Source organism: Rhinatrema bivittatum, chromosome 7, assembly GCF_901001135.1.
Source record: "Rhinatrema bivittatum chromosome 7, aRhiBiv1.1, whole genome shotgun sequence".
Taxonomy (NCBI): Eukaryota; Metazoa; Chordata; class Amphibia; order Gymnophiona; family Rhinatrematidae; genus Rhinatrema; species Rhinatrema bivittatum.
This window is the reverse complement of record NC_042621.1, coordinates 275,137,672-275,163,054: the sequence shown is the minus strand read 5'-3', so window position 1 is coordinate 275,163,054 and position 25,383 is coordinate 275,137,672. Positions and strand designations below refer to the sequence as shown.

Below are 25,383 nucleotides of genomic sequence, written 5' to 3'. Positions count from 1 at the left end.
CTCTGAAAGATTCCAAGACGAGTGAAACTCACCCTACTGCACAGTTACTAATATGGACTGGAGGGTTTACAAAATAAATGGGGAAATATGAAGACTGTGGTTTACCTCTTTCTAATTGAGGATGGATCTGTAGGAACCCATTCTTTAGGACCACAGACCATGCCCTTGTGCTTCATAAGAAACTGAAACCACTTGAGTGGTAAAAAAAAAAGCCAACCTCCTGGCAGGTGAAACATATGGAGAGACCATACAGGCATTGGGAACTGAAGTGGCAAGAACTAGGGTGCAACCAGGAAGATGTTTGGGACCACACATGGTAAAATTGATGAAGGCAAATGCCTGCAGGTACCTGCGTGGAGGGGACACTCTGGCATTCACTGGGTGGAAGAGCTGAACACAGTGGAATCGGATGATTCACCTGTTAGCCATATGGCCTTTTGAAAGGACTGATTTCTTCTTCTGAATCTAAACGATTGGGAAGTTAACTGCTTCCCTTAGGTCCTTTTCAAGTTTAAGTCTTTGCCACCCAGTGTTGTAACCACAACAGCCTTCATGCTACAACCAATGAGGCTACAGAACTGGATGAGATCCCAATAAGGTCATATAAGGTGTCTGCCAGGAAAGCCGCCTCCTCCATTCAGGGAGTTGCTGTACCCAGCACAAGTACCCAAACTATAGCTACATCATAGTTAGTGATCTGCACCGATAAAGGCATGGATGGAAAGGCATGTCCTGCAACAGAACCTAAATCTTTCTATCCTGGTGATCTTTGAGGACTGTGTCCCCTATTACCATAATTGTTGTTTTGCTGGCATCCACCAAAACCAGGGTTATCTCCTTGCGGCATTTGAAAAAAAGGCATTGTGTGCCATCTGGTGGCAAAGAGTACAGATTAATGAAGCCTCAATGCTTTTAAATTATTCTCAGGGGACTTCCACTCTATTAGAAACATACCCTGTACTTCTGAATGAAGACGAACGGCTTCAGATGACCTATGGATTTCCTTGCAGAATAGGGTCCCATACTGGAACCTCCATAATCTGAAAAACTGATATCCTAAGGGACATGACCACCTGAGATGAGAATTTGTAGGCAGAAGACAGTCATTATCTCCCTGTGATGCCAAGTGTAATTCCTCTAAGGACTGACAACGTCTATATGCAATTTTTCCTGAAAGATAGAAGGGAGGGATTCGAGATGGCTGCCACTGAGCCCCGGCAATGTTTTCCTTTTGAAATTTTTTTTGCCTCTTATCAATGCTGCATACGGCCCGAAAATGCAGGGCAAAAGAGAGGACTTACACTGTGGTCCTCTTGGACACCTCTGTTTTGGGTCCTATGGTTGCTTACGTTCAGCATGGGAGTCTATTGGGAGTTTTGTCCTGGGGGGGGGGGGGGGGGGGGGAAGGAGGCTGGAGAGGAGTTGCCGGCTTCTCCCCTGGACTTGTCGACCTCTCTTTCTCTACCTCTAGAGACCAGGATGCCCTGTCGGGAGGGGTTTGTGCTGGAGATACCAATGCCCTGTGACCCCGTGCAAGGTCAGGACACCCTGGGAGTGCTGGAGGAGACACTGGAGATGGCCCTGTTAAGCTCACCGACAGAGGGAGGCTTTCAGATCTCGGCTGAACACGTCTACCCCTGCTGCAAGCCCTTTGAGAAGTTTCTCTGTTCCTTCCCTTGTAAGACCTCATTTGATTATTCTTGATTCCATATGGGAGGTAATAGTGAATCTTGGAACTTCTAACACTTTGCAATTGAATCCTGTTGTCGACAGAGTGAATAACATTGTAAAAATGAGTAATGTCACTGGAAAAATCAGAAGGTTTTTTTTCCCCCAAAACTAAATAGTGGAAGTTAAACAGGGTATTCAAAGTTTGAAGCCCACTCAAGATCTGTTGATAACAAAGAACCAATTGCTTCAGAACAAACTTGAGAATTTGGAAAATGTAATCCGTGGGGAAAAATCTTCGTTTTACAAACTTCCACATATTTCTGCAAAGGATAAGGTTCAAGAAATATCTTTTGGAAATCCTCAAGGTTCCTGAGGTGGCAGTAACTCCATTATCTAAATCATATTACTTGCCCCCATTTAAGAAGAAAGAAAATGCTCATGGCATGGATCTCCTAACTCCAAACCTTTGGACGTATCTCAGATACTGACAGAATACAAGCGGCCACTATGGATGGTCACTTCTGCGTTTGAATTTGATCGTGACTGAGTGTCGAGATTATTTTTTTAAGCACCTTCTTGAGCCTTTTTCCCCCATCTTACTATTAGGGTACATCCTGACTTTTCCCCATCAATTTCTTTTGAGACCCAGGGTTTTGCAGATTGAGGCTTTGTTTGTTTTGAAGCTTCCATGCAAAAGCCTTATTAAATATAAGGGTCAGTCATATGTATTCTTTACTCCTCCTCAGTTAGCCTTTTTTCTCAGTGATAAACCGGTCGTGCTGCCTGGGGGTAATGATCTAGTTCAGCCTGTTCCTCCCTCAGAAGGCCGAGTACCCTAAATATTTGCTTTTGTACCCGCTGTATTTATACTGCTCTCTTTCCCTCCGCCCCCCCCCCCCCCTCTCAAGTTCCCATAGGGGTTTTTTTCCTTAATATTTGTTATTGGATCCCTTATTGTGGACTTGCAGAAATGAAGAATAGAATGTATTTCTTTTGTTTGTATTTTGAAATGTATTTTCTTTCTTCTTTTCTATTTCAAGATTGTTTTCTTGAATTTATTGGAAAATGCATAAATAAAAATAATTTAAAAAAAAAAAAAAGATAGAAATGGGATTTCTCTCCCAGGGTCTCCTGCTCCATACACCATTGACTTATGTGGCGGTGGCTGAATATGTGCCTGGAATCAGCAATCACTGCTTAACCGGATAACTACTTATCCAGCTAAATAATTAGCCAGTTAAGTAGTGGGCTAACTGGGAGGAGCTTTTAGCCAGAAAAGTTATTCGGCTACCTCTGATATTCAGAATTAGCTGGATAACTTATTTGGCTAAGTCTGGCCATCCTGTAGACCTGCCCTAAAGATAGCTGGAAAGATTTATCCAGCTAACTACCTGAGCAGGCTCAGCAGCCGAATATGGATCTCCTTGTGGATAATTAGGCTCCTGCTGCCACCCTAAACCCGGTGGTTAAAATGACCAGGCTAGAGCCTGACCTGTGGCAGCTATGGACTCCCCCCCCCATGTCACCAGGCCTCAGTAAACAGGTCTGTTTAAAAAAAAAAACCCCAAAGAAACAAAAATTTGTGGGGAGTAATCCCCTATAGGAAGGGTAGATGACTGGCATAGCTTCACTTCAGGTTTTCCCCACATGGCAGACCACCATGGACTACTCCTCCCTCCTTCCCTTTGAGGATGCAAGGCTTCAGTTCAGGAAGAGAAAGGAGGAGGAATGATCCACAGGATTCATAGAAAATTGGCAGTCATTTCAGCCAAAACGGTTACCTCTGAGGAGGAAATAAAAAAAAATTTACCACTGCTCTGGACTCAACTGCTGCCACGCCTGGATCCGAGGGCTTGATCGCAAGTGCTGAATTTATGGTGCCGGGATTTGGGGGCCTTCCCAGGCTCCTCCGAAGGCTTGCTGCCGGCTCACACAAACTCTAATACCGAGCGGGCTTCGTTACGATGGGGTCAGAAGCTGCGCAGAAATACTGCAGGGCTGAGGACAACAAGGAGACTGATAGCTGGCGGCTCCACTCCTATACTGGCTTAAAAATCTCTCTACCCCAACACATACCCCTGGTCACTGAAGACTTACCCTCTTCCAGTTGTGTCAGCAGAAGTGGCTGATCTCATCCTTTTTTTTTTTTTTAAAGCTTTAATAAACTAGAGGGCAAAAGGTGGCGAAGCTTCTGAGCCTAAAACAAATTTCCACCTTCTAAACTCTACCAACCCCCCCTTCTGAGGCTGAGGCCTGCAGTTCGCTGTCAATAAAGCAGAAAGGGCTAACCAAGGCGGAACTGCCCAAAAATTCTCCGTGGGGATGGACAAAGGCCAAAGAAACATAGAAATGACAGCAGAAGAAGACCAAACGGCCCATCTAGTCTGCCCAGCAAGCTATGCACTTTATCCATTTTTTTCTCTCCCACCTGTTACTATTGGCTTCCAGTACCCTCCAGCCCTAATTCCCCTCCACCCCACCACCAATTTAGAGAGCAGCGCCGTATCTGCATCCACGTGAACGTCCAGCTCAATTCGGGGTAGCAACCGCTGTAGCAAGCAGGCCACACCCTTACCCCACACCCTTACCCACCCCTGTTTTTATTTTTTTTTTTGGAGATAGCAGCCCTCCATCCTTCCGCTCCGTGAAGGTGGAACACCAGCTACTGGCCACTGGCATCCCGCTCCGTGAATGCCTGGGAGTCAGGTCCCTACTGCAGACCAGCATGTCCTGCCATCTACTGGAGAAAGAGAATGCGGGCTTGTGGTTGGAGCTGCATCATGGTAATTACCCATGATTATGTCACAGGAAAAAGTGTCTGCTGTCTCCATCTGCTAGTGGGGGGGAAGAAAACCCACACATCTGGACTGGTGTGGCAGGATGATAAGGCAAGAGCTATTTGGTATAATTTTGCATCTCATTAGCTAGACTTCCCCTTAATACCGTCACAAGCTAGCTGCAAAGCATTAACAGTGCTTGCACTAGTGTTAACATACTTTAGTACATTAGCCCTTTGAGGCTGATTTAGGAGCTCTCTTCTATCTTATGTTGGTGGAACAAAAATAAAAAGCATCCCCATATTCAGTATAAACCAGATGCTAAGATAGGACCTACAATTTCACTCAACATCTTCCCCACCTGGAAATCCTTTAATGAAACAACCCTAAGACATCAAGAGCAACTGGTATTCAGTTTTTCAGCCACCCATTCCCCAATTTTAGGCCCAAAACGGCACAGTCATAGGTGAATTGCAGCTTTCAGAAAAAGTGAACTGAATCGGTCTCACAGGGAAAAGCTTTCCGCAATGATTGTATGGTATAATTATATAGGACAGGTTCACCAAGGCTTACCATGGACAAGCAAGAACCCTGCTGCAAGAATGCACAATATTCCAGGATTATTACACGCAGGAAACTTCCAAGAACTGCCAAGACCGTAACATCAATACAGAAAGCTTCCCTAGTGGTTGGGGGAAATTTGCATAGGTCTGTTAGAAGCGAGTTGCTGCTAATCCAGCTAGGCAGCTTCAGGGTTTGCACATGAAATGGTCCCACAGTCCCATGAAGTTTAAGCAGGTGCTCCCTAGAACTGTAGGTGCTTTGAGGAAGAAGGGGTGCAGGTCTCACTACACAAGGATCGCAGTTTCCAGTCCCTTGACTTCAGGCAGGCTTGGTTTCTGGAGGTAGTCGGCTACAGTCCCTTGTTAAAATAGACGTAAGGCACTTTGTCTCCGTATTTGGCCACAATGGTGTCTCTCAGCTCTGGCTCCAGGTTAACAACTGCCATGGAACTAACATGTGAAAGAAGTAAAAAAAAAAAAAGGAATAATTTCAGAGTGGTAGAGAGACAGCACCCCTGGATGTGACCTGCAGTTCTCACTATAACAGTCATTGCTAAATAAACACCACACTGACAGCAATCAAAGAAGTCAACATGTGGGCCAAGGGCAAGCAGAAAGAATGACTCATCTTATTCATTAATTCAATTAATAATGTAAAGGCACGCGAAGGGTTTTACAGGTGAGATCAACCATAGTTTCTAGATTTTCCCTCTCCAGAATATCTCACCCTTTCTTCCAGCAATTAGGGAAGACAAATGTGCCCATGATGCGGCCTGGGGCTTCCTGCTGAGACTACCAGGGCTAAAGAGTTGGCAATGTTCACCCAATTAATCTCAGGAGGCTCCAGCGGCATAAAATACACCAAACACCTGGACCTACCAAGCTGACAGGACTTACTGGTTGCAATACCAGGGACGTATTGAGGTTTTTGCCGTGACTAGGTGCTACTGGTACTGCTGCCTCCACTCTCCGACTGCTTTCTGATGTCAGCACCGTCGACGCAGCCCACCAGCTGCAGTAAGGGCTCCGTCTGCTCTGATCACACTCTCGGATTCCCACTGCCGGCCTGGCAGCCGTGAGCAAAGGCCTGTAGCAGCAGAAGCCTTGGGCCAAGCTCCTGCTGCTCAATCCAGCCCCCACTCCACCCCAGCCCCTTTCATTCTGGAGCTCGGCCTCTCCCCACTGTTGGAGCAGCCATGGAAGTGGGGGCCTCTACTGTGTGCGCCAGCTGTCTCAGCCATTCAGCCAGCCTGAAGCTCTTCTTCCTGGTGGGAGGCCCTGCCAACTTCTCCCCTGGGAGCTCCTTCAGCTCCTGCTGCCCTAAGCCACTTTCAGCCCACGCGGCAGCTGGGGGGCGTGGGGGCTGTAAACAGCCCTGCACGAGCCAGCCACGTGCCACTCTTCCAGCCTCATAGACAAGCATGGGGGTAGCGGACGTCCAAGGACATAAGGACCAGGGACTCTCAGAGGGCATCATTGGGGCAAAGGTGTCTTCCCCTCCCCCACCAAAAATCATGTAAAAAAACCCCCCCCCAAAACATTTTATATTTATTTTCTATATCTTGGCTACATCAGCGCAGCACTGCCTACATCTAGTAGCTCTTCAAAAGTGATGAGTAGTAGTAAGGAAGGGAGGAAAGAGACAGGGGCACAGGAGACAGATTAGGGAAAGAGATCGAAAGGCAGAGGATGGAGAGAAAGAAGGAGGCAAAGAGGAGGAAAGAGACAGTTCTGGCACAAGGAACCAAAATATGAGAGAATGTGGTAGCTTCAGGGCGGAGAGCAAATACATGCAAATGAAGTGTGGCGTGCCCCTCTCCTCTGACTGTCCCAGTCCTGGTCTGTGGAAAGTTGGCAAACCTAAGCTCATGGCCCCGGCACTCATGGTGGCAGTATTATCAGTGATTTGAGCCAACGCAGGGACCGGGCCATTGAGCACAGAAGGCCCCTGTCTCATGCACAGATATCCAGAGGTGTGGGGCCCTCTGTGACATTCAGGCCGATACAGTACGGTGCGCTCGGCTGCGCATTTTCTACGTGCATGTATTACCCCTTATACAGTAAGGGGTTTAGCGCATCTTGAGTAACCCGGAAAAGTGTACAGAGAAGCAGAAAATACTGCTTTTCTGTACATCCTCCAACTTAATATCCTAGTGATATTAAGTCAGAGGAACCAAAAATTAAAAAAAAAAAAAAAAAAATTCTGCCTGCCGGTCAACGGTTAGAAAAACGGACGTAAAATAGAGCGTCAGTTGTCGGGACCCACTGACAGCTACCTCTACGCTAATAAGGAGGCACTAGGGACGCGCTATTGTCCCTAGCGCCTCCTTATTAGCGCGACCCCCTCATTTAAATAAAGAATCGTGTGCCCAGGACAGGTGGCTGGGTGCGAGTCGGGAGAGCGGGTGCTCAACACGGAGCGCCCGCTCTCCCGCGATTCTGACTGTATCAGCCTGATTGTGAGTGCATGCTGGCTCGGCCTCTGTGCTCACTCAGCCCACTGTTGATAATGCTGGGGCTGGAGCCATGAGGTCAGGAGAAGGGGAGGTGGGAGGGAAGTGATCAGAGGTCTGGGGAGGAGGGCAAAGAATGTGACTGGAGGTCTGTGGGGGAGGGGGACACTTTACCATCCCCACAATTTTGCCACCCTAGGTAGAGGCCTAGTAGGCCTGTGCACTAATCTTGTAGCATTGCCATGGGTGGGCCTAGGTAGGTATGTGTGAGCCTGTGAGAGAAAGCATGAGCCTTTGTGTGAGAGTGAGAGCCTGTGTGCGAGAGAAGAGAAAGCATGAGAGAGTGAGAGCCTGCGTGTCTAGAGGGAGGAGAAAGCATGGGGAGTGAGAGCTTGTGCCCAGTGATGTAGTAAGGATCTCTGGCGCCTGGGGGGCCAATACATCTGTGTTGTCTTCCTCACGCTCCCCTCTTCCCACCACCACCACCATACCCCATCCTCCTTGTAGAAATGCTTAAGATCAAAGAAACAGCAGACATTTCATATAACATCCTCTTATTGCTTTCTATCTATTTGTGGCTGAAAAAAAAGATTAAAAAAAGAGACCCCTGGGCATCTCCTACAGCAAGGCACTTAGGGGCTTTGACCCTCCCTTGTTACGCCACTGCTTGTGCGTGTGTGTGAAGGAGCCTTTGAGAGAAAGCATGTGAGTGAAAACTTGTGTGTGAGGGAGGAAAGGAAGAAGACAGAGAGAAGAAACAGACACTGAAAAAGGAATTAGGGAAAAAAAGAGACCAGAATCAACCAATTTGGGAAAATAAAAAGATCAGACAACAAAGGTCAAAAATATATATATATTTATAGTGTTCTAGGGTCTAGTGTAATATTTGCATCACTGCCTTTTCATAGATAAAGTTGCTGTTATTTTGAGTCCTGAGAGTTAGTGTACGGTATGGCAAGGTTCTAGGTGTCCTTGTGTTACCTCACAAAGTTTTTAGCAGTGGAAGGATTTGGTTTTCCTGAGGTGACACCAGAATTTGAATTTTTTATTTTTTTTTTCCATATTGGGTTGTAATATGAACTATCCTAGTTCTGCTCTGTACCTGTCCTTATTATAACTGCATAATTTAGCAGGCCCTAAATTATGGAATTCTATGCCTGAAACCTTGCATACTTTAAGTGATGGAAAAAAAATTCAAATGTGAACTTACAACTTGGCTATTTAAGAATGCTTATGATCTTAAACGAGGAAGCCCTTGTAGAACGCTTATGGTACTGATCTTTGATCATTGAAAGATTTATGAACGTATAATAATTTGATTTTACGGTTTTATTCAGTTAATTTTTAGATTGTTTTGGTTATTGCATCAAGTTTATTTTATATTGTGTATGTTACTCTGTAAACTATTGTGATTTTTTGGAATGATGGTATAAAAAAACATGTAAATAAGCCTCTGCCTTTCTGGAAAGAGAGTTCATGAAAGAATACATAGATATTAGTTTTCTTATATGATTAACTGGATCTGATGTTTGTGTTTGATTTTTACATGATATTCTTGTGTATTTATAAACTGCAATAAATATATAATGAATACAGATTAATAAGGAACTTTTAATGTTAAGTACATGAAATGATTAATTTATAATATTTTAAAGCGCCACTCATGATGCATTTCAGCTGTTGCAGACCACTTAGAAATCCATTGTAGGGAGCACGTTAAGGCAGTTATCGATAAGAGAACCACAAGTAGGGTTCAGACTTATTTACTGCCCGCCCATGTTAACTTTGTCGCCCGCCCCCCCCCCCCCCTTAAAAAAAAAGCAGTTCTGGCTATGCCACTGCCCCATACCCCCTTTCCTTTAAATTATTCTGAACATAAGTGAACAACAACACAAACAAACTGAATTTTGACTTTGTAATACAGAAAAGTTCCTACCATCTCTGTGGAAACAGCGAGCAGGCAACTGGAACCATGAAAAGTAAGCTGTATAAAGAAAGACAAAAATGGGAAAACTGGAACAGAAATGCAAACTTTCCCTGGGAACATTCCTATCGGTGGAGCACTTTGGAGAAAGTCTGCACTTAATTATAACACAACAAAATGAATCCAGGAGAGGGCAATAATTCTTTCTGTCCATCCTTCCCAGCACGCAACAGCAACTCTTGCAAAGTCGGGTTGTATATTCACAATGCTACGGAAGTCATATTTAACATGGAGAGGCTGAGCATCAGCTGGGGGCGGGGTTATGCCAAATACTTATTTCTTTTCAGCACGCGTGCCTTGGCCCAGGTCACCTAGGTTTGAATTTTCAGAGATCCGGATGAGCGTTAGGCTACCGTGAGTATGGGTGCACCCGTCCGGATGTGCATCTAACCTCAACAGGGCAGCCTTTTAGGTTTCCAACTTTCCCCCTTCCCTTTCTGCTGGTTTCTGGCCACTTCCTCCTTCCCAGACGGTATAGCGGGGGACCCTCGCCGGTTGAAAGGACACCTCCTCCAAGTCACACCCTCCGTGGCTATTGCTGGGATGTTACAGCGATGGCAGCCCATCCTCTCTCCCTCCTCGGACCTGAGGACATCGCCTCTGCGGTCTGCCCAGGCCCCGACTGGCCTCAGAGCGGATGCAAACCTGGGTCCCCCACACCTCAGCTTGCAGCGCTGCAGCTCGAATGCGGAGGCTGGCCACCCGGGGAGGTTTTTTGGGTTTTTTTTAAAGTACACATTGAAATACACAACCACAAGGAAGAGGTGTTTCAAGACAGAATTGAAAATAATGAAGAGGAATCTTTGGCAACTTTGTACCTTTTAAAAAAAAAAACAAAAAAAACCTTTTAAATGCTGAATGCATTCTTGCCTGCAACAGAGAAGTTTGTCTGAGCCAAGATAAACTTCAGTTGCGAGGATCTTTTGCTATAACTTGAAGCAGAGCACATGGAGCTCTCGAGGCCGCAACCCTGAATAATGGGGGGATCATCAAAACTGCTTTAAACTGGAGAAAAGAAAGAATTATACTTACAAACCACCAGCCAGCATCACCTGTAGGGGTGCATGAAGAAACTGAATTCTCTGCAAGGGAATAGAAAGAGAAGACAATAAAAATGCAAAGCTCTTTGCCGGGGTTGGAAGCCCCAGGGGCTAGAGGGCTGATCTAAGGCCTACAACGATGGGATGACAACGCCTAATACCCGCTTCTCAGGGCCAACCTTTAACCTAGTGATGCCCTGTGGAGTGGGGAAGGGAGCCCAGAGATCCACAGATTGGGGGGGGGTCCCTTTGAAGTGGCAGCAGGCACCTTTACAATGGCGACACCCTGTGCAGCTGCACTGCTCACACCCATGAAGCTGCACTGCTCACACCCATGAAGCTGCATTGGCGATAGCCGGTGCCTGCTCCCCCAGCAGCCACCCACAGAGCCGCTCTCCAAGTGTTGTACAAAGCTCCTGTGAATTAAAGGGAAGAACTAATTCCAGAGCTAGATCAACATTTCAACCCTCTCCCCCTTACTTGGGCTATGCTCCTACCACAAGGAGTTTTGGTTGGTAGTACATACAGATGAAACAGGGCCCACTAGGAGCTCACCGAGAGGGTATAAGGCTGGAAGTCCCATCCCCCCCACCACCACCAGGGTGCCTGCATGACTGAGCACATCAGTTCAGTATCCTTGTACCATTTGTCCTAAAATGCACATTTAACTCAGGATGGCAATGCCTAGAAGTCAGTAGCCTATACAAAATAACTCTGAAATTTACAGTATACGTTGGTGATCTCAATCTATTTCCCAATGAACAGTTGTGTTACAACCCCCACCCCCACATTTATCTCCAGTGTAGGCACTGAAATGCAGGAGAAATGCCAGGACTGACTCAGCATGGAAACTTAACTGAACACCTCTCACATCCTGCACACACACACGTTCGTCCTGGAGCAGGCTGAAAGCACGGTGGCAGAGTGCAGAAGGGACATTTGCACCGATGCTGTCCCGGCTTTCTGGACAGAGGCCTTTGGTCGCCACAGCTGTCAATTGCCATCTTTTTCTAGTATTGCAAAGGAGGCTCCCCAGAGCTCCAGCATAAGGAGAAAGATGCAAGGAAACTACCCAGCCTCCATGTCATAAACAGGCCCGGTTTTACACTTTTTATCCCAAAGCATTCTGGGAGTGGTAGCTCCTGACATTTTGTGCAGGGAAGAGGAATCAGTTTTGTAAGGAGCTGGGTAAACGTTTGGGGATGAAGAGCCTTTTCTGAAAGGGCAGGCTCCACCTTAACCAGGGTGGAACCAGGCTGCTGGTGCAAATCTTTAAAAAGGAGATAGAGCAGCTTTTAAGCTAGAACAAGGGGGAAAGCCAAGAGTTGCTCAGCAGCGCATGCTTTGGAGGAATCTTCAAAAGATACTAACGAAATAGAGAGAAGGCACAGAGGTTCCAATAAAAGCAAAAGTAGTCCATGTGCCTATAAGTAAAGAGTCATCTGAGTTAAAAGATTCCAAACTATCCATGCCACCTGCTCAGCAGGTTGTGAATATAAACAAAAAACACACTTTGAAATGTCTGTATGCCAATGCCAGAAAACTAAAAAGTAAGATGGGAGAGAGAGAATGTATAGCACTGAATGAAGAGGTAGACATAATTGGCATCTCAGAGACCTGGTGGAAGGAGGATAATCAATGGGACAGTACTATACTAGGGCACAAATTATATCGCAGTGATAGGGAGGATCAACTTGGGCGGGGGGAGGGCGTGGTGGCACTTTAAGTTCAGGATGGTAAAACGAAACAGGATAAAGATCTTGCAGGAGACTAAATACACAGTAGAATCCTTATGAGTAAAAATCCCATGTGTGTTGGGGAAGAGTACAGCGATAGGGATATACTAACTTCCATTTGGCCAAAATGATCAGACGATGAAATACTAAGAGAAATTAGGAAAGCGAACAAATTTTTGGTAGCAGGCTAATAATGGGAGATTTCAATTACCCCAGTACTGACTGGAACATCAGACTCAATGTAACATCAGGACATGCTAGAGAGGTAAAGTTCCTGGATGCAATAAACGACTGCTTTATAGAGCAATTGGTTCAGTAACCTACAAGAGAGGGAGCCATTTTAGATCTAATTATTAGTGGAACACAGGATTTGGTGAGAGAGCTAATGGTGTTGGGGCCACTTGGCAGTAGTGATCACAACATGATCAAATTTGACTTAATAGCTGGAAGGGGGGACAATAACTAATCCATACATCTAGCATTAAACTTTTAAAAGGGAGATTGATAAAATGAGGAAAGCAGAAAAAAAACTGAAAGGTGCAGCTGTAAAGGTTAAGAATGTACAACAGGAATGGACATAGTTTTGATTTTGCATAGTACTTTTCAACACTCGGCAGGTCGAATATCTTGTTAAACTACTCAAATCAATCCAGTACTCAGGATCACTATAAACGCATGTAACTTATTTACATACGTATTGCGAGATCTCAAACAATGCATCTTGACAGCATTCGTGCTGCGGGGAAATGCAGTCATCAGTCTCTCATATTTTATATTTTTGTAAATTTGCAAGTAAAATCACAATTCGCCTACACTTTTTGATTAAGTGACTATGACTTTATTCAAGTTCTAAAGATACTATTGAGAAACTGAGTGTGAGAACCTGGGAGCTTCATGATCCATAAACATGTTGGAAACGGGGCTATCTGGTTAGCTCTTACACTTGGAGAAGAGACGGCAGAGGGGGGGATATGATAGAGGTCTTTAAGATCATGAGAGGTCTTGAACGAGTAGATGTGACTTGGTTATTTACACTTTCGAATAATAGAAGAACTAGGGGGCATTCCATGAAGTTAGCAAGTAGCACATTTAAGACTAATCGGAGGAAATTCTTTTTCACTCAATGCACAATAAAGCTCTGGAATTTGTTGCCAGAGGATGTGGATAGTGCAGTTAGTGTAGCTAGGTTCAAAAAAAGGTTTGGATAAGTTCTTGGAGGAGAAGTCCATTAACTGCTATTAATCAAGTTTACTTAGGGAATAGCCACTGCTATTAATTGCATCAGTAGCATGGGATCTTCTTAGTGTTTGGGTAATTGCCAGGTTCTTGTGGCCTGGTTTGGTCTCTGTTGGAAACAGGATGGTGGGCTTGATGGACTCTTGGTCTGACCCAACATGGCAATTTCTTATGTTCTTATCCTTAATGAAGGGAATGGCAGTTCGGGTGCTCTTGGACAATGCTACAGCAATAGCTTATATTAGTGGGGGGGGGGGAGGCACTCTGAGCTCAATGGTGGTCCAAGAAGCAAGCCAACCGTTCCAGTGGGCAGGGCTGAACTTTTTACAACTCTCGGCAACTCACACTGCAGGAATGTCCAGAAAACGTCTGGCCTCCTTCCTCAGCAGGAATACGTTGGACCCCGAAGAGCTCACCCAGGCAGACTTTCAAAGGATAGTAGACTGGTGGGGCTTCCCTCACATGGACCAGGTGGCAACTTGCAAGAACTCAAAGCTAACAGATTCTTCAGTTGCCAGAAGGAATGGGGTTCCAATGGAAGTGATGCCTTGATACAGCCATGGCCGAAGCACAAGCTCCATTATTTATTTATTAAAGTTATATCCCACATCATCGCACAACATCTAAAAAGATTACAATTAAACCCTTAAAATATTAAATCTCATAATAAAAAGGAATCAAAATACATAAAACAAATATACAAAATTTAAACCTAATACATAAAACATAAGTCAACAAAAAAATAAAACCCTGTAATGATGTTACAAGTGCTAAATACTGTGCTTTCCAATATTAACCTGATTCTGGAACATATTTATCAACATTATCAAAGTGTTTTCCACTGTCAAAGCCACGCCTAAACAAATCAAAATTTGATAGTAAAAGGGTCTCAGTATTATATGCTTTCCTAAAACCAAATTGATAAATATCTATCTAAAATATTTTGTTCTTTGATAAAATCTTGTAACTGAGATAGCTTCTTATTTTGTGATAAGAAAGAGGACACATGCTAGTCATTCTAGTGGCTATGGATTGGCTAAGATGACCTTGGTATGTGGGTCTGCTGAGTTTGCAGGTCGGTGCCCCTCTTCATCTGCCCGTCACTTATAGCTTGTTACACCAAGGCTTGGTCCTAATGAAGGATCCAGCACCATTCTCTGTCTTATGACCTGACCCAAGAAAGGGTTCATTCATGCAGGAAGGAGCATTCTTCTAAAATGATCCCTACTTTGCGGAAGGCCTCTAAGAATTCCACTTCATTGGCTTATGTTCAGCTTTGGCAACTTGGAGGACTGTTGCAACGATCTGTCTGCTTTTGCTCTGGTAAGTGGATATTCCAATCATTCTGTCCTTCCTCCAGAAGAGTTTAGACAAGGGGGTTAGCCTTTAATTCCCTGGGAGTTCAAGTGGCATCTATATCCTAACATAGTAATGACGGCAGAAAAGGACTTCCAGTCTGCCCAGCAAGCTTCCCATGGTAATATTTACCATGCCCTGCAGGTTTTTCTTAAGGGTAGTCCATGCAGTTACCCCCAATCCTTATGATAAGGGTAGTAATATTTACAAACAAAAACCAAGCAACAGTCAAAACTCATAAAAAATTACTGCTAGCAAAATTTTAATGGGTGAGGAGACTTCCTGAAAATTCTGGCATTGTTGACTTGTTTTGCTTTTGAACTTGATCGCAGAAGCAGTCCTGTGCTTCTCCCTTATGTCTGCATATCAGTACTCCCAGACTGTAAAAGTCGGGGCCCGCATTGATTTCTATCTGAATCCAATTCCCCTTTTTCCCCCCGCCGTCAAAGTGGAGAGCGATTGTTGCAGTTCTATCAAAAGTATCAAGGCTTATTGGTTGATGATAGCAATCTCCATGCTTCTGATAAAGATAGTACCTGTCGCACTGAGCGGGTTACCCTCCATGCACTCTTTTCCTTATTTGTCCTCTAGCCTTTAGGGATCCACAGTGTTTTTCCCCATGCCCCTTTGAAATCTTTGACTGTTTTTGTCTTTACCTCTTCCTCCGGAAGGGCATTCTGTGAAGAAATATTTCCTGACGTTAGTTCTGAGTTGTTCTCTCTGAAGTTTAATTTCGTGACTCCTAGTTCTACTATTTCCTTTCCAATGGAAAAGGTTTGACATTTGTGCATCATTAAAACCTTTCAGGTATCTGAAGGTCTGTATCTTATCTCCCATGCACTTCCTCTCTTCCAGGGTATACATATTTAGGTCCTTCGGCTTCTCCTCATAAATCATTTGATGGAGACTTCTTATTTTGGTTGCCCTTCTCTGGACGGTCTATGTCCCTTTTGAGATACGGTCTCCCGAACTGAACACTGTACTCCAGGTGAGGTCATACCAAGGACCTGTATAAAGGGATTATCATCTCCTTTTTCTTACTGGTTATTCCTCTCTCTATGCAGCCCAGCAATATTCTGCCTTTAGCTATCGCCTTGTCACATTGCTTCGCTGTCTTCAGATCACTAGACATTATCAGCCCAAGGTCCCTCTCTTTGTCCATGCAAAGCAATCTTTCACCCCCTAACACATACAGCTCTTTTGGATTACCGCACCCCAGGTGCATGACTCTGCACTTCTTGGCACTGAATCCCACCTGCCATATCTTTGATTAATGTTCAAATTTTCTTAAATACATTTCATTCTCTCTACTCCTTCCAGCATGCACACTCTGTTGCAGATCTTAGTATCATCCACAAATAAACAAACTTTACCTTCTATTACTTCCGCAATGTCATGCAAAGATATTGAACAGAACCAGTCCCAACACCGATACTTGTGGCACCTCCCTTAACATTCTTTCTTCAGAGTAGGTTCCATTTACCATTACTTGCTGTCTTCTATCCGTCAACCAGTTTGTAGTCCATGCCACCACCTTGACACTCACTTCCAAGCTTCTCATTTTATTCATAAGCTTTGCTGAAATCCAAGTAGATCACATCGGGTGCTCTTCCTCGATCCAATTCTTTAGTCACCCAACCAAAATAAAACCAATCAGATTTGTCTAACTGGCCCTTCCCCTGGTGAAACCATGCTGCTTCGGGTCCAGCAATCCTCCTGATTGTAGATAGTTCATTATCTTTTCCTTCAGCAGAGTCTCTATTAATTTTCCCACTACAGAGGTGAGGCTAAACAGCCTATAGTTTCCAGCCTCCTCTCTGCTACCACTCTTGTGAAACGGGACCACCACCGCTCTTCTCCAATCACACGACACCACTCCCGTTTCCAGGGATCTGTTGAACAGGTCAATCAGCAGACCAACCACCACATCTCTGAGCTCCCTCAGTATCCTGGGATGAACCTCATCAGGGCTCAGTAGCCGTGTCCACTTTCAGTTTTCCTAGTTTTTCCTCATACATTCTCTTCTATAAACTGAGTTTCATCTACTCCATCCCCAACTATGGTCTTGTTAACCAGCAACGGTCCTTTTCCAGGATCTTCTTTAGTGAACACTGAACTGAAGTATTTTTTTAAAAATATTTCCGCCATTTCTTCATCTGTCTCCACACAGTGCTCCTCGTCACCTTTCAATTTCACTATACCATTTTGGGCCTCCCTTCTTTCTCTGATATATCTGAAAAATGTTTTGTCAACTTGCTTTACCTCTTTAGCAATCCTTTCTTCCACTTGACCATCTGCTTTCCTGTTTACTTTCTTAGTCTCCCTCAGTTTTAACAGATATTCTTCCTTGTGCTTCTTTTTTTGGGATCCTTTATACTTGTTGAAAATTGGTTTTTTTGCCTTAATTTTTTCAGCCATCTCCTTTCAGAAAGAGACCGGTTTCTTTTTCCTCTGCTCTTGTTTACTTTCCTAACATATACATTTGTTGCCTTTGTAATAGCTCCTTTTAACTTGGCCCACTGTTATTCCGCTTCACTCATTTTATCCCAGTCTTCCAGTTCTTCCTCCAGGTACATCCCCATTTTGATAAAGTCTGTATTTGTGAAATTCAAAATTCGGGTCTTTGTGTGATTTCTCTGTATCCTGTTTGCGATATTGAACCATACCATTTGATGATCACTGGTGTTCAGGTGAGCCCCTAACTCAGGGGTCTGGAACCTTTTTGGCTGAGAGAGCCATGAACACCACATATTTTAAAATGTAATTCCGTGAGAGCCATACTAACTACAACCCCCCACCCTCCTGACTCCCCCAAGACCTACCAAATTAATTTACTACAACCCCCTACTCTCCTGACTCCCCCAAGACCTACCAAATTAATTTACTACAACCCCCACCCTCCTGACCCCCCTCCCCAAGACCTGCCAAAAGTCCCTGGTGGTCCAGTGGGGGTCCAGGGATCGCAGACAAATCTTTAATAAAAAAGTAAAAATCTAACAAAAACCCCCACCCTCCTGATGCCCCCCAAGACCTCCAAAATTAATTTACTACAACCCCCCACCCTCCTGACGCCCCCCAAGACCTGCCAAAGTCCCTGGTGGTCCAGCGGGGGTCCGGGAGCGATCTCCTGGACTTGGCCTGTCGGCTGCCAGTAGTCAAAATGGCGCCGACGGCCCTTTGCCCTCACTATGTCACTGGGGTCGACCAATGGCGGCGGTAGCCCCAGTGACATAGTAAGGGCAAAGGGCCGTCGACGCCATTTTGATTACTGGCAGCCGACGGCCCTTTGCCCTTACTATGTCACAGGGGCTACCGCCGCCATTGGTCGACCCCACTGACATAGTGAGGGCAAAGGGCCGTCGGCGCCATTTTGACTACTGGCAGCCGACAGCCCAAGTCCAGGAGATTGCTCCTGGACCGCTCCTGGACCACCAGGGACTTTTGGCAGGTCTTGGGGGAGGTCAGGAGGGTGGGGGTTGTAGTAAATTAATTTTGGAGGTCTTGGGGGGCGTCAGGAGGGTGGGGGTTGTAGTAAATTAATTTTGGAGGTCTTGGGGGGCATCAGGAGGGTGGGGGATTTTGTTAGATTTTTACTTTTTTATTAAAGATTTGTCTGTGAGCTAGATGCAGCTATCAAAAGAGCCATATCTGGCTCCCAAGCCATAGGTTCCTGACCCCTGCCCTAACTGAACATCAGACACACTATCCCTTTTAGTGAGCACTAGATCGAGGATCACACCCTCCCTCATGGGTTCCATTACCATTTGTTGAGCAGAGCACCTTGAAGGGCATCCACTTATCTCTCTACTTTTTTTTTTAGATTTCGCAGAAGGGATGCTCCAATCCACATCTAGGAGATTAAAATCTCCAATGAGCAACACTTCTCTTCTTTCCCACCTTTTGGATGTCCTTGATCAGATTTCTGTACAGTTCTTCAGTTTTAATAGGAGGCCTGTAGATCACACCAGTAAAAATGGAAGCACCATCTTCTTTTTTTTAGAATGGTCATAATTTTCTTCTTTATCCCATGTCCCTTGCAATTCAGTTGCTTGGATACTGTTTTTGGCATAAAGAGCTATTCCTCTCCCTATTCTGTCCTCTATGTCCTTCCTTAAAAAGTTATTGCCTGGGCTGGCAGTATCCCAATCATGAGACTCAGTGAACCATGTCTCTGTAATAGCATCAATGTCAAATTCCACCTCTACCATTAGGGCCTGCAGGTGTGGGATTTTATTGCTCAAGACTACGAGCATTTGTGGTCATAGTTTTCTAGCTGCTCTTCCCAGTTTCTTTTTTCTGTTTTTTTGAACTGATTCATTTTGTTACTTTCTCTTCTCACTTCCTGTATTTCTTGAGGGTAACATACCAATTTCTCTGGCCACCTCCTGCAACCCCTGCTTCCTAGTTTAAATGCCTGACAACATATGATCTGAATTTGTCACTTAGCATCCTCTTTCCTGTCACAGACAAATGTAGGCCGTCCTTGCCATCCTGTTACAGGGTTGAATTCATTGGGCCTTGGTGGTTTCCCACCCATATATGTCTCACTTCCATTGTGGAGTTAAACATATTCTTCCTCCCTTTAAGGTCCTAGTTCTCCAATGGGATCTTAATCTAGTTCTTAGTGCTCTGATTGGTTCTTCCCTTAGAGTCTCTTAAGCATGTGTTGTGAAGAATCTTTTCTTAAAGACATTTTTTAGTGGCCATTATACTTAGCCAGGTCTATTTTAGAATTATAGACCTTATTTTGCAAAGAGTTGGTTTCTTTAAACCAAACTATTTCTCTTCTTTGGCTCTCAACAAGGGAATGTCATGGTAGGGATAGATCACTCTGGCTTTTGGATGTGGATCACATTCTTCTCATATTTTGAGATGACGAATCCTTTTAGGACATCTGATAGGCTGTTTAGTTTATTTGGTGGATCTTGCAATGGAGAGGTATCTTCAAAATCTTCTTTGTCAAGATAGATTAAAGAGATTATCTCCTCAGCATATTTGCTGAAGGGTCAGCAGGCTCTGGAGACTCTGTGCTCATTCTACGAGGGATCAGGTTTCTTCTTGGGAGGAATATTCAGCAACTGCTCTAGAGGATATTTATAAGGTGACCATTTGGTCTTCCTTCCAGTCATTCACTAAGCATTACGAGCTAGATGTGATAGCCAGGGGCGATGCTGTGTTTGTCAGATCAGCCCTGTCTCACCTGCATTCAAATGAGCTTGGGTACTTCCCATGTGTATGGACTGGTCTAGCAGGATGACAAAGAAGGAGTCTTACTTGTTAATTTTCTTTCTTGGAATCCTGCAAACCAGTCCAGGATCCTCCGGGGAAGTTAGTGGCTGCAATTTAGTTTGTTCTTGATTTCAGAGCCTCTTGAGCCTTTCATAAGCTTTCACTTTGTTTTTGTTGAGAGACTGGGAATGCTCAATGTCTTTTTTTCTAGAGTCTATTTCTTTCTTCTTCTCTCCTTTTCCTGTTGGAATCCTGAGAGGATGTTTGCTGTTGGAAGGTCTCCTCCCTTTTCAAAGTTATTTTGGAGTTAATTTTTCTTAGGAGTTTTTACCACTCCATTGCTTTGACATAAGAATACTGGTAGGTGCTTGTGCTGCTTGACCCCTTATAGCAGTGATGATGTCACTAAAAATTTATAGTTCTCTGTCACCATCTGCTGGCAGGATGGCATAAATCCACGCATTTGGACTAATCTAGTAGGATTCAAGAAAAGAAAATTAATAGGCAAACTAAATTTCTCCATTAGTCTGTCAGGAAATGGTGTAATTGTCTTTTAAACTGCTTCAAATTTCTGCCCTCTGTGCTGAAGAAGAGGAAGAGCACTGGACTAAAATTTCATTTTGCGGCTGGGAAATGCACCTTCACCCATCCATACAGACATCCAAATCCTCCTCCCTCTTGTACTTTGTGTATACCATTTCCTTATAATGCCTTGCAGATGAACGCACATTCTGTAAAGAACTACCTGCAGCAAGACCACAATATGAGAATAGAAAGCAGTGCAGGGGAATCCTTCTTAGACTTAAGTGGCTGCTCACTCCATCTTCATACACGGGAGGCCGGGCAGGGTGGATGTCTTATAGAGCCTCCCAGTGGAGGTGATGGGGAAGCAAAAATGGATAACAAAATTCAAGGAATCATGGGCCAAACACAGAGGATCCTTAATGGTGGGGAAACATGGGAAAAGCCAGACTGATTAAGTTTCTTCTACAGATTTCTACTGTGACCTAACCATCTGTTTTAATAAGGGGACAAAGGGGAAGAAGGAGACAGAAAAATGCTGGTCAGTCTTCATAAGAACATAAGACCTGCCATGCTGGGTTAGACCAAGGTCCCTCGAGCCTGGCATCCTATGTCAGACAATGGCCCGTTCAAGTCACAAGTACACAGCAGATCCCAAAAGGTAGATCTGATTCTCGTTGCTCAATCCCAGTGATAAGCTATGGTTTTTCCAAATCTACCTGGCTAATAATATTTTATGAACTTTTCTTCAGGAACTTGTCCAAACCTCTTTTAAATCCTGCTATGCCTGTCACCCTGACCACCACCGTTTCCTGGGTGGTGACTCCTAACACAGAACCTAACATTGTATACCTGTAGTTGAGATTATTTTTCCCCAAGTGAATCATTCTCCGCTTAAACTACACTCCATCTATAGGCGCTATATGTGCAAGCAACTCACCTCAGTTACTAGAAGAGCGAAACTTGGTTTCAGAAGCAGAGTTCTGCAAGCCACACCCCCCTCCTACTGCCTGCTCTCTCGTTTAGAAAGCAGAGTTTCCTGTGCCACTAAAACAAACCCTTGCCCTCAATTCTGTTTGTCCTGACTAGACTTCAAGCACCACAGGGCTGGGCCTGTATTTTCAATCTTTTTATACAGGGCTAGCAGCAGTAGATTAAGAAGTGGGATCTTTGGTACTGCTGCAGGAAATGAGAAGGGGCAGACAAGGCAAATAATGTCCGCAAGGTATGTTTTGCTGGTAAAAAAAAAAAAAAAAAGTCAAAACACAGCGTACAATACCATGGTTCTTATAAGTGCCCCCCCCCCCCTCCTTCCATCTCAAAAAACAATGGTCATGTCCCGTCCCCCCCACTGCCCTTCAGTTGACTTCTGAAAAAAAGGAATGCATGTAACCCAGCCCCTTCCCCTTACCGCAGGGCAAGCCGAGCAGCTCCTCAGCAATCCCAAAATTTCAGATGATGCTATGTCTGCCACCGTTCCCCTGGACCCTGACATCTGTTCTGCACATGCCCTGGAGGGACACCACACTCGCTAATTGCAAAAGGCACAATTCATGACCCTCCAGCGCATGCTCAGAGTGGACCTGAAACACACAAACTATATGTAATGATTTTCCGAAACCAGAAATTCTCAGATCCAGTCACGGCTGAGACACCTTTCCACATACTGTTACCAAATTTGGATTTGAAAAAAATCTCTCAAAGCTTGTTGCATGCCAGAAAATTCTGAGCGTGTGAGAATGAGGAAGGATGCAATGATGCACTTTGTGTTTGTATGTGAGAGGTTAACCCCAGGTTAGTGAGGGAAAAACATGCAAGGAGCGCCCTCTAGTGGTGGAAACTAAAAACAAAAGGGTAAGAAGGAAAGAGACTTTCAGGGGCTGACCCCATAGCTCAAGTCACAGTGCAGAGAATCTGGGTTTGGATCCCACATCTGAAAAAGCAGGCTGGCCTGAGTGTGCTGCAGAGGTAGCGCACACAGGCCCTCTCAGCCAGCTAGTGCTACTGAGAGTGCACCTCTGAGGAGGCTGCCTTCTATTCCTAGGGCTGCTAAAGGTTACTGGCACTGTCCAGGCAGTCCCTGTGGCAGGTGGGGAACAGGGCCTGCAGAGATCTAAGTGTGAAAGGATGAAAAAAAAAATTAAATTTAAAAAAAAAAAAAAAAAGACTTTCTAAAGGGAATTTGTGTTCGTTAGTCAGTAGCAGCAGTAGTGATGTAGGCTGAATACATTTTTATTAGCAAAGTTACACAGAGAGAGAAAACCAAGCTCTTCTCACTCTATCCTGCTCTTTTTAAATAACAGAGCTTGAAATAGAAATGTTTCACATGAAGAAATTAATGCAAAAAAAAAAACAAAAAACAACAAAAAAAAACTTTCAGCACAGATTGGGCTTATCAAATTTCATAACATTTTTTAGTCCAACCTTTTTCCTCTTATCCACTGGACGAGAGGAATCCCTGAGTCCAGCGTCCAGGGGAACTGCTGTCAGGTTTCACACTGGATGATGACATGCAATAATTCACCGATCGGGTGACGTCATCCGGGAAGGATGTGCGCTATTACAAGTCAGCCACGCAAAGCCTGGCATGTTATATATATATATATATATAAATATATAAAACCAGGAACAGTAGAGGGTTAGAAACTGTTCATCTGTAAACCTGAAGGCTCACTTGAATTTGTTCCGAGTGTGGACTCTCCTTTGTTGTATACACACACACACACCTCAGTTTTTTGGCCACAAGAGTGACAATTAAAAAAACAAAACAAAACACTATCTTCTGTCCTTAAAAGGCAGATACAAAATTAAATTTCTTTTAAAATTGATAAACAAAAACTAAACCAGGTACTTACTTTCATAAAGGGAAATGACTCAAGTTTTTCCATAAGTATTGGTAGAAGAACTATTTGAGGAGAGAGGAGAGAAAGTCACATTACCAAGAATTCTCTTCTGTACCCCAAAAGTGCCTAATAAAATATGAAAAAAAAGCCCAATTATCGGCTCCCGTTATGTCTTTTTTCTCTCTCTCTCTTCTAGGGAGAAGCTGTTTATTTATTTTTTTTTACAAGACAACAGGCCAGAGAGGCCCAATCCAGAGACAGCACCGGAAGCAGATACACCCGCAGGCCAATGGTGCCCTCCCCCTCCAGCACACTAGGCCCACTCAACAGAGCCAGTTTATGCCAGCAGTACCGGAAGCCATCTGACCATGCCTGCCAGCCCTTCCTGTCCTAACCAGGAGTCAGGGATGTTAACTTCTGAAAGGTTTAAGCAGAGCTGCAGTAACTTTGGACCCACTTAAAAACAAGGGCACACTCATGTCAACCTACTTTTTATACATGGTTAAAAATGTATAAATAAAACAAATTTTTTTCCTACAATTTTTGTGTAAGATTAATGACCAGAAATTAAAAACAGCAGTTCATTTACAGGCAGTTTTAAGGTTTGAGCAGTCTTTGAAAATAATAATAAAAAGGTATAAAGAAATTGCACCCATCATTCAAGATGTTACTATTTTTATAAAAAATATGTATATATTGCAGGAAATGTTCTATTCTTTGACAGAGAAGGCAAAATGATGGGAAAATGGATGGAAAAAAGTTGCCTAAACAAAAAAGTTAATCAGCTGTGTTAAGTCTGAAAAATATATTTGTAGGGTTGTTCCCTCACACCAGGTCAAACAATTGAGCTGATCCAGCCCTGCTTTTGCCCCACTGCATGCATAGAAGTGGAGCTCTGAGCTTACCATTCATTCACCAGGGCAAAAGCAGGACTGCATCAGCCTGCTCGGTTGACCTGGGATGAGGTAGCAGCTCTAGTAATTAGTACAGAGGTTACCAAATCTGCCCTGGGCGACCCCCAGTTAGTCAGGATATCCACAATGAATATTCATGAGATCAAATTTGCATACTATGGAGGAAGTGCATACAAATCTCTTCTCCTGTGTATTTTTACTGAAAACTCGACTGGCTGGGGGTCCTCCAGGACAGGTTTGGGAACCACTGAATTAGTAACTAGTTACTTAGCACTGCCAAGGGATTTCCATTAGAAAGCTGAAAAGATAGCGGAGGGGACAGCCAGTCACTAGGATGAAGTGAGCATCTCCTGCTTTTACAGAAGCAAAATGAGCAGCAGAGAGCCAGGTGAAGCGAGTCAACTATTCCAAAAAACAGTGTGCCCTTGTCTTTACTGTTCAAGGTGTTCTAGATCAGCTAGTGGGCGTGGCTACCCTGACTAGGTCACAATGGCTGTGCTGGGATTGGGCAATTCAGTTACCTGAACCTGCCTGCATAAGAGACAAACCGGCCAATTGGCTGTTTCCATTTCCTCTATGCAAATGCCAGCTGCTCCCCCCCCATCAGCTGAGGTCTGCTCGGTCAGGCCCAAGCTACAGGCCAGCCCTAGCACCCGGGCTGCTGTAGGCACTTTCCTGGCTGGACACTAGTTTTTAAAAAGAACAGCAGTACCCCAGTACGTCATCCTTAAAATCCTGTTCCTTAGCTGCTGGGAGCTTCCACATTAAGAGTTTTGGTGACTGAAGCCCGAGGTCTAAGCTTATTTCTGTAGTAGAGTGTATGTTGGAGACACCCCAGAGGAAGCATCACTGAGAAATATATGTCGGGGCCTTGGCATTTTGCCACTTGGCAATTTTACTGATTTTTGTTTGCAAAGAATTTCTTTTCCAGTACCCTCTGTGTCTGTGATGGCTTTTGTTTGGGTTTATTGTGGTTTGAGGGCACCCCTGAACTTACTCCTGGGGGAATTGTCTGTAGAATTTTATAATATTGTGCACTTCATTTGTTCAAACACAATA

General features: G+C 44.4%; 1 protein-coding gene across 3 annotated transcripts in view; it reads right to left on the bottom strand.

Annotated features, from left to right (window-relative positions):
• Nucleotides 1-4,804: 4,804 nt before the first annotated feature.
• The window catches only part of SFXN2 (sideroflexin 2), a 57,995-nt gene continuing 37,416 nt past the window's right edge, over nucleotides 4,805-25,383 (bottom strand). For all 3 annotated transcript variants that reach the window (XM_029610276.1, XM_029610275.1, XM_029610277.1), the window contains exons 9-12: nucleotides 23,423-23,472; nucleotides 10,481-10,530; nucleotides 9,401-9,448; nucleotides 4,805-5,461 (exon numbers count right to left, since the gene is read on the bottom strand). In XM_029610276.1, the coding sequence (XP_029466136.1) occupies nucleotides 5,362-5,461; nucleotides 9,401-9,448; nucleotides 10,481-10,530; nucleotides 23,423-23,472 (248 nt within the window). In that variant the 3' untranslated portion in view covers nucleotides 4,805-5,361. The remainder of the gene's footprint in view (nucleotides 5,462-9,400; nucleotides 9,449-10,480; nucleotides 10,531-23,422; nucleotides 23,473-25,383) is intronic.